Genomic DNA, 9,838 nt, shown 5'->3' with positions numbered 1-9,838 from the left:
CTGGAAGGAGTTACATGGAGGTCTCGCAGAAACCACTGGCACTAATATTCTGCTTTGAAGGGGTAGTCCTTGTGATTGACAGCTCTGAGAAGAGAAAGAACTGGTTATTGAAGTATCACAGAAAGTATCTCCAGCAGCATTTCCTTACTGAAGTCTCCCTCCCCCCCCCCCCCCCCCCCCCCCCTACTGCCAGTGCAGACTTTGGCTGCTGTCATTAATGCGAACGCAGGCTTGTGAACAAGGACGTGCAATCCCAAGATGCTGAAGGGAGTGCCCTGAATGATCTCCCACCTGACATCAGTTCCAGGACATGTCTCATTACGTGGGGTCCAGGATTAAAGATACCAGCTCTCTCTGGTTTTGGTTGTGTACGTTTTCAAGATACAGAGGATGAAAATACAGATAGAGATAGGCCTACTGGGTAATAAGGATAACAAGGAACATACTGGAGCACTGGAACTGCCCTCCAGTTCCTGTTAAAGCTGAGGATGACATCCATCTCCTTGTCAGACAGCTCAAAGTCAAACACCTAGCAGGGAAGGAAAAAAAAAAGCACCTTTATTACTTAGGCTCATGAGCAGTTGGCTACTTATGTGTGCCTCATGTGTTTGTGACCTGAGGAGGGAACATGCTGCTTTCACACTAAGCATAGTTAAGAAATCCCCTTATTTCTCAGCCCAATACCCATTTACCCTTGTAGTATCCAAGACAGGCCTTTTCTCTCTGCAGCGCTGGTCACAGTAATGCCTTACAGTTCTGTGTGGGTGAATGCAAGCACCCATGCCTTACAGATCTGGGTGGGTGAATGCAAGCACCCATGCCTTACAGATCTGGGTGGGTGAATGCAAGCACCCCTGCCGTTGGTGGTGTAACACACAGGCAGAAAGCTTACGGGGCGAAGGATGTGTCACACATACTCAGTGCATCACACATACTGGAACTAGCAGTATTTCTGCTACAACACAGGATCACTGGGTAGACACTGCAAACAGTTCCCTCACAGTTTATCATCTAAGAACTCTTGCTGGTGATTCATACGAGAAGTAGGTCCAAGCTGTAGCAGCGTGAACTGAAAGTAACACAGAGATGCTGGGTTCTGCGAGCCAACGCCCAGCTGAACCTCCCAGCTCAGGGCAATCACAGTCTCAGAGAGACATAACCTATAATGGGGCTGGTGTTTGCAGTTTGTTCCTTAACACCCTAAGGAGGGGCTCACTAAGCATCTCCCAGAGGGGGTGTCCAGGTCAGGATTCCCCTTCCAGGGCAAAATGCTTTACCCCAGAGAACAAGTGGAGGTGGTTAGGAAGCGCTGAGCCCCAGTCTTTGCATTCCTGCCCTCCCCTTCCCATGCCTCTCAGGTACTGTTTGGAAACACAGATGAGATTATGGGTGTGGGTGCCTATAACACAAACTTCACCTTGATGTTTTCCTGAACACGCTGTGGTTTGTCAGACTTGGGAATGACAATGACACCTCTCTGGATAAGAAACCGGAGCAGAACCTGGGAAAGAGCAAGGAGGAACATGAACACAGGGGTACCAAGAAATCTGTTCAGGTGCACCTCGCATTTTGTTTGTTTTTTTAAGTGTACAAACCAATTTATCTTTCTATAACCTTGTTCACTCTCTGGAAGATTCTTCTGGTTTGCATAAAGGAGTTTGTGCCAGCATTTGCCTGCAGTCTGGTAATAAGCTAGAATTGTTTCTGTCCCATATTGTTTCTAAATCCTGGCTTCTCCAGGATTTGGTTTTCATTGGGAGGAGTGGGGGGAGGTGATGGTGCTTCTGGCTCGTGTTGTATATGGGTGCTCAGATCAAATGAGCATAATGATACTGCAGATTATTTTGGGCTCGCAGGTAAGGAACTCACATAGGTTAAGCTTTTTGAAGTCTTTAAAAGGAAAAACATATTTATAGATTTTGAAAGGCTTCTCCCCTCAAAAGAGGAGTCTAACATACAAGTTTTTGTCTTGATCTGCTGTCTTAAAGTACACACAGCTATGGCTGATTGTCTGTGAACAAGTGCATTTGTTTGAAGAGCAGTTTCTGTACAACCTGTGCAGGAACTCACTTGTGTGACTCGCAACTGCCCTGGCTTTGATGGGGACAGAGTCAATTTTCTTCCTCACAGCGGGTACAGCACTGGGTTTGGATTTAGGTTTAGAAGAATGTTGATAACACACAGATGTTTTCAGTTGTTGCCAAGCAGTAAATCACTGCCCTACCAATGAGGAGGCTGGGGGTGCCCAGGAAGCTGTGAGGGGGCACAGCCAGGACAGCTGGCCCAAACTGGCCAGAAGGGTATTGTGTATGATATTATGTCATACTTAGTATATTTGTGTGTGGGCCATAAGGTGAGGCTGCTCAGGAATTAGTGGAGCGTCCCCTTTGGGGCGGCAAGAAACTGGGCTGTACCTCATTTGTTTTATATGTTATTTTATTATTATCACCACTATTATCCTTTTCTGACCTATTAAACTGTCTTTACCTCAAGCCAGGAATTTTACCTTCCCCCCCTCTGTCCTCACCCATTCTCTTCCCCATCCCACCAGTGCAGGGGGGCAGTGAGAGCATGAATGGCTGTGTGGTTGTTTTAGCTTCTGGCTGGGTTAAACCATGACAGCAACTAATAGAGGGGAAAAAAATATGAATCTTAAATAATTGAGCAGCTTTCAACAATTCTTTGTGAACACAAATAAGCAGGAAGCAATCAAATAGGTCTGAAAATCACTGGGTTTCTCTGAAGACTAGCTTGGCTAACTTAGCTGCAGGAAGGAATAACAAGTTGGCTTGATTTGTAACTAAGCCTCAGAGGAAAGGGGTTCTCCAGGTGCAGAAATCATCTCCCTTGGAAGGGGCACAACAGGTAAGCATGTACCACTGCTCAGCACCCCAAAGCTCAGCACTCCAGAACTTTTACAGTAACTTGTAGGAATGCTGGTAAGAACTGGGGCAGTGTGAAGAGTTGAGTGTTCAGCCCCATCATACTGTACCTTTAGAGTGGGCAGCATCTGCCAAGACTGGCCATTGGCTTGCAAAATTGTCTGAGAGGGAGGAACGGTTTGCCCTCACAACCCCACTTACCTGGGCAGGAGTTTTATGATATCTAACTGCAATCTCTTTAATCGTGGGATCCTCCAACAGCATAGGTTCTCCTGGCTTGGCCCTATTGAAAACAAAAGCCAGGACATTGATGGTAGAAAGGTATTGGCTTGCCTGCAGGAATCCTGACATTTTGAGTCAAATAACCTGCCACAAACCAACAGCACTCTACTCATTATTCCTGCATCACTTACATCATTTCCCTCAAAGACTCAAGTGGCAAATGCATTGTGTTGTGTATGGAAAGGCTGCAGAGCTCTCTTACCACGGGCGGTTAGGAGAGCCAAGGGGGCTGTACGCCGTCACAGCAATCCCCTTGGACTGACAGTACTTGATCAGCTTCTCCTGGGTGAGGTAGGGATGGCACTCGATCTGCAAGCACAGAAACACACTGGTTGACACAGAGGTGGACTCCACCGAGCTCCAGAGCGTAACTAGTATTTTAATTCCTCTGGGGCCACAGAAAATGTGAAGGCTCCCAACATCATGAATAAAATCTGTCTTATAAAGTGTTGTTCATGTCACAGCAGTACCTAGATGCCTGGCACAGAGAATAAGGCTTCCTCATGCTACATGCTATGCAAAGATAGCGAGGAACAGATGAGAAGAGTGAAAGTGCTCTCTGCATCAGGAACTGGGGAAATCAGCTTCCCTGGACTGCTGGAGAGCTGCGCATCTCCACAGGAGCGGGTCAGAACACCTGAGGCTTGGTTTCTGCTCCAAGCCCCCCAACCTATCCTGAAGCCCAGGGAGGTGAGCTCCCCTCAGCCCAGATCATGCCCGGACCAGCCATTCAAGCAAGGCGCCCTTCAGCTGGAACCAACAGGAACCTACATGGGGACGCTGCTCAACTTGCCACAAGCCGTAGTATGGTGATAGGGCTGTGTCTACCCTGCATCATGTGGCACCAGGCACACACCCAGCCGTTTCTAAATGCTACAGCTTTGCTTTGAGGCTTGGCGACATGAAATCCATGTGTAGTAGTTTACTGTAGACCAGTGCTAGACTAGGGAACTCTGGTAACAACAGTGTGGGGTACAGGCATACCCATGGAGAAACAAACTGGAATCGAAGCCTGAAGTTCTTCAAAGTGTCAAAGTTGGTGCAGCTTTTAACATGGGAGTAGTTGGTTCTGTCCCACCAGAAATTTATCACCCTCAATGAAATCCTTATGAGACCTGTGTCCCTGCTGTGCTAAGCCAGGCCAGTGCACACACTACCCCCAGGCCTGGCACCACAGCACCACAGGCAGTGCTGTGCCTGCACAGGACTTAGTGTGGGGATTTCTCTGGATATTCCTGAGCCAGCAGACAGGCATTCAGCGCCCTCAGAGTGCTAAGAAGTTGCACGTGGAAAATAAATCAGAAGTTCCTGATGCCCCTGCTGTCCTGTGGTCTCATTCATGAGGTACGTAGCAAGGTATGTATTTGTTACTTAATTGTATACTTCAACCCTCCTTCATTTTGGTGAAATGGTTTATTTTACATCATTGAAAATTTAAGTCTAGTGAATAAGTTAACAGCACTGCTGTACATTCCCTTGCCTGTGCAGTAGCTTGCAGCAGGGATTTTAAATGGTTATCCCAGGGCTGCCATAAATGGGCCTCAGGCAACATGGGCTGTGATAGTAGGAGTGTGAAAGAGGAGGTGTGGCAGAAAGTCAGAAGATTTTATACGAGAATGATAGGCTGCCCATTTCTGGAGGCCAGGTGCCCACCAAAGCTGCTCTGTCACTCTCCTTCTCAGCTGGACAGGGCAGAGAAAAATGTTAGTAAAAGACCTGTGGGTCGAGACAAGCACAGGGGGAGATCACTCACCAGTTACTATCACGGGCAAAACAGACTCAACTTAGAAAAAATAATCCATTTTATAACGAAGAAAAACAGAGTAGAGAAACGAGAAATAAAACCAAACCTTAAGACACCTCCCCCTACCCCTCCATGGGCTGCAGGGGGATCTCTGCTCTGGCGCCTGGAGCACCCCTTCCTTCTCCTTCACCACTGACCTTGGTGTCTGCAGAATTGTTCCACTCATATCTTCTCACTCTGATCTCTGGATGACTGCTGGGTTGTTTTTTTTTTTCCCCTCCTTAACTCTGTTATCCCAGAGGCGCTACCACCATCCCTCCGCCTTGGCCAGCTAGGGGTCTGTCTTGGAGACATTTGGCCTTGGCTCTGTGGGACACAGGGGAAGCTTCTGGCAGCTTCTCACAGAAGCCACACCTGCACCCCCTCACTGCCAAAACCCTTGCCACCCAGACCCAATACAACAAGGTAATGGGCATTTTAACTTTTTTCCCCAATGTCTAAAAAAAGGAATCTTCTCATCCATTTCACTTTGCTGTGACAGGAACAATCCATGCTGTATTTTATGGAGTTGCCCTCAAACCTCCACTGCATTGTATACACACAAGTCTACAAAAAGGTTTCCTGTTGAGATACCTGTCAGCTAAAAACCCATCAACCCTGAGAGCACACCAAAGCTCTGCACACTGCAGGCAGTGCTGACTTGAAGGGACTGTCAGGCTACTGAGGGTACCCAGTCCTTTGTGAGAGGTTTCCGTGGCACCAAAACGATTTAGAATTCATGGCAAAAGTCAGTTTTAGAGATGAGGTGTAGCAAGAAAGTATTTAAGACTACTCCAAGGTTAGATGGCATAAATGGAAATAAAAATCTCACCTGGTTATTTACAGGCTTGTACTTCAGTCCTGGCTTGTTCAGGATTCTCTCAATCTGCTCATGGTTGAAGTTGGAAATACCAATGGCTTTTACCAGGCCAGCATCCACCAGCTCTTCCATGGCCTAATGAGTAAGGACAACCAATGTGTATTTAAGAGGTGGTATTACTGTCAACTACACAATTTTAGTTCCATGAAGTTGGTGACAAAACAATGCTAGATTAAATAATAGTATCTCAAATTGAAAAATTAAAACAATCTTTGCACCTTGTATTATCTGTATGCTTTATGTCCCCTTGTAGATGGGAAGGTAGTGTAAGAATGGTTTGGTCAACCTTTCTGTAGTGGGAAGCAAAGTCTTTTGCTTTGGCTTTTATTTGGGGGCCATTTTACCAGACCTAAAAAGCAAGAGACACCCCTACACCTCTTTCTATGCCAGCATACTATCTCTAAGTTGAAAGAAAACAGCAAGAAGGATGTTCTCTTATTTTGAGGTAACTGAGTTTTTCTTGCAACTCCAATCTGCTATTGAAGAGAAAACTACAAACTTCCAGTTGTAGAATCTCAGAGGTGCAGGCAGCAGCAGCAGATCCTGAATCCTCTTGGTCCACAAGGCAAGGGGTACTGAAGGACAGCCTGAGATGCTGAGAAGTGTGAGAATTCCCTATCTGTATAAAACACCCAGTAAATTAACAGCCACACCTGGATTAATCTGTGCTTCAGTTCTACCATTGTGTTTATTCAAATACTATTTTAGTGACAGCACCTACAGTGCTGATAGTTCCCTACTCTTTAGTTTTAAAGACATCCCCCTCTTACTCCTCAAAACACGGTGTAGCACCAGCTCTGCTTGATCTGGTCATGAAATACAATGTTGTGTGACTATCTCCTGTGCCCAAAGCTATTACTTAATCTCATTGTGCAGGCAGATCTCTGCTCCATCTTTAATGGTCAGGTAAATTAGGTAAATCTAATGTTAACTGTGGGTTAAGTGTGCAAGATTTATCTGGAATTTTAAAAAGGGTGTGAAGAAAATTTGTGGTGGCGGTGTAAAAGCAAACATTAACTTACCTCCCATGTGTCCAGAAAGTCAGTATCACTGGGGATACTCATACCCTTGTCATCCACAGGATGTAGTTCTTCGCCAGCCTGTTATTTCAAAGCAGGTAATATAGAGACTTTTTTGGAAGAGTTTAATTTCCTACTGTTTACTAGCACTACTGACTGGCGTTACATTAGCAGGTTATTGCATAACTAAGAATTGTGCTTGTTCATTAGTGTTCCCTTTTGGATGAGGGCCATATTTCTACAAATTAGTCCCCCCATACAAAGAGTGGGGATTAGTAGCAATTAGGCAGATCTCAAGAGAAGGGAACACACACACCCCAGCTTTATTCTGGAGCTTTTACGTATTTTAGGGAGGTGTAAACTGGGGGAAAAAGCAGCACATTCTTTCTGTACTGTGCTCCATTTTTCACTGTTGGTTACTCAAGATAAAGCCTGATATGTCCACCCTGTCCTGGCCCAGCAGAAGTCCACGATCCCAATCTGCACCATGTATGTTGGGTACGTTTTCCCTGCAGTCCCTGGGGGGTCCTTGGGGCTGCTCATACCTATGACTATTTTGCTTAGAAAACCAGACCCATGCACTAAAACATCCCACTACCTAGTTAATGACTGAACACTGGCTACTGCCAGGTTTGGGAAAGAACCAAATGAACCACAGCATACCCCCGCCCCGTCATGAAGGTGGTCTCAGCAAAGATGAGAGAATACACCCTGTTTCTAGCCATGCAAGGAGAAGAGGAATGTAGAACAGGGCTACCTTGAATCCCATAGGGAAGTGTATCAGGTAGAGGTCAAGGTAGTCCAGTTGCAGTGCATCGAGGCTCTTCTTGCACGCTACCTTAACCAGGGACCTCTCATGAAACGTGTTCCACAGCTGTGGGAAGAAACCAAGTCCAAGTGTGACTCTGCAGCTTCCACAGTTCAAGCTGGGGAGAGAAGCTTCTCCCTTGGTGGTCAGTGAGGTGACTCCCTACCCACTGCTCACTGACTGGATGCCAGTATTTTAACTGTAAGGTAGGGCAAACATACCGCTAATCAGGGTGTCAGGTGGACAATCAGTATTGTGACTTAGGAAAAGAGATTCTCAGAAGTAAATGTAACACTCTGAGGTGTATCTGACACAGTGAAGGCTGGTAGATACATTATTTTTTCCAGCCAAAATTTTGGGTCTTGAGCAGCGTAAGGCTATCCTCTTCCTGTCCCTTTTAATGAGCCACAGTGAGAACTGTTGGCAATTGTACTTCATTATTGAAAGGAAGATTAATGTTCCATCAAATAGAAGAGCTTGCAAGTTAAAACCTGTTCTTTAACAAAAACAAAGAGTATGTGGAAAAGCTTAGCTATGGTAAATGTTTTCAGGTGTTGCTGGTGAAAACAAGTCATGAACTTTTTAGTTGAAATGTTCTCATTTTTTGGCAAAGGGCATTGCTCAGAAAAGTAAATGAGATGAAAAATGGAGTAAATACATGGACTATACTTCAGACCAAAGTCCCATATTTTAATTTGTAATTCCTTTCAGGTTTACATTTTGTACACTATTTTTAAGTGCTTTACAAACAAGTAGCACAACACCTCTGATTTCAAACATCGGTCTGTCTTTTTTTTCTGATCTTTCATGCAAATAGACATTTGGTATAATTAAGTAACTTAACAGATGCAAAGGAATTATTAAATCAGCAACAGCCATGCTGTCTTTCCAAGTTTCCTTATGTAAAGCTCAGTCAGAATAGCAAATAAAGGATGGAATTTATAGCAGACAAGGTAACCATGGAATGATTATAGCAGAAGGGAAAAGGCCTTAGACAACTTTACTAAGGGAACAAGGTTTTCTCTTTGAGAAAAGCTAAATGCCCCAATAATCTTGCATCCTTGTACCTTAGTGACAATGAAGAGGTCTTCCCGTTTCACAGCCCCCTCCTTGATCTTCTGCTGGACTGCATTCCCTATTTCATTTTCATTCTGGTAGAAGTAGGCACAGTCGAAGAGGCGGTAGCCCGCATCAATGGCAAACTTCACTGCCTCTTCCACCTTTCCCGGAGGAGCCTGAAAGCGAACACAGCCACACCGTGAGCCCCTCCCTCGCCTTCGGCCAGCGCTTGCTACCGCGGGAGTTTCAACTTGTCGGGCAAGGTGCGTTTTTGTGGGTAACGGGAGCAGAACAGAGAGGAGCTCGTTTCTGTGACACCTCCGGACCCGGCCGTGCCCAGCCTCATTTCCCCTCGCTTGCCCGCAGCGTTGCCCAAGCAGTTTCGCTACTTTACCTCTCCCAAAACCTTCCTCCCCCTTCTTCAGCACCTATTTTATTTATTTTTTGCCGTTTTACGGTAGCGTTTTGCTTCTCGAGCCCTCTTATTTTCCCATCCCCTCCTTCCCCGCGCCCCCCCCCCCCCCCCCGGCAGTCCGCCCGGTTACACAAGCGGCCGCGATTGCGGCGGCCGCTACAAGCGTGAGGCGAGGCCGCCCCCCCACCCCCCTCCCCGGGACACCCCGGGTCCCCACGCGGGGACGTGGCTTCCGCGGCGACCTACGCCGCACCGCGGGAGCCCCGTTTCTGGTCGCGGTTTTGTTTGGTTTTAATTTAAATTTTATTTTAGCAGCCTCCTCCTGCCCGCCCCGGTACCTGCCAAGTGCCCAGCCCCAGCGTGGGCATCTTCATCTTGTTGCTCAGCTCCACGCAGGGGCTCGCCATAATGTCCGCGGATGCCCGCCTGTATCTGCGCGCCCACCCCGGCACGAAGCCGCTTTAAGCCGCGGAGCAGCCCCGCCTCGGCCCACGCCCGCCGCCCCGCCGGGGCCGGCCATGTCGTCCTCCCCCCCCTTCCCGCCTCCGCCGGGGTTTCGTACATGTGAGGCACAAGCTGCCTGGGATTTCGAGGTTTCGATTGGCTGTAGAAGCCCGATGGTCAGAGGGCTGGTTGGTTTGCTTGGTTTTGCCTTAAAAAACCGAAAAGCGAACGTTTTGGCGATGAACTTGGCGCTTTGCGCTTGTGAG

General features: G+C 47.1%; 1 protein-coding gene across 2 annotated transcripts; it reads right to left on the bottom strand.

The window, feature by feature from the left end:
- Positions 1-9,535, bottom strand: LOC311190284 (aldo-keto reductase family 1 member B10-like; the record flags this gene model as incomplete). Of its 2 annotated transcripts, XM_084262163.1 has the most annotated exons (10): positions 1-84; positions 447-529; positions 1,418-1,501; positions 3,084-3,165; positions 3,367-3,473; positions 5,780-5,902; positions 6,850-6,927; positions 7,604-7,720; positions 8,722-8,889; positions 9,467-9,535. In XM_084262163.1, 10 exons carry the CDS (start codon positions 9,533-9,535, stop codon positions 42-44), a joined length of 954 nt encoding a protein of 317 aa, XP_084118289.1. The 2 variants fall into 2 exon arrangements, with proteins under 2 accessions (XP_084118289.1, XP_084118288.1); XM_084262162.1 differs by lacking the exon at positions 1-84 and having other exon boundaries at positions 377-529.
- Between the last annotated feature and the right edge of the window lie 303 nt (positions 9,536-9,838).

Source organism: Gallinula chloropus (assembly GCF_964237585.1).
Source record: "Gallinula chloropus genome assembly, chromosome: 1".
NCBI classification, from domain to species: Eukaryota; Metazoa; Chordata; class Aves; order Gruiformes; family Rallidae; genus Gallinula; species Gallinula chloropus.
Note: the sequence above shows the minus strand (reverse complement) of the source record. Positions and strands in the feature narration are given on the sequence as shown.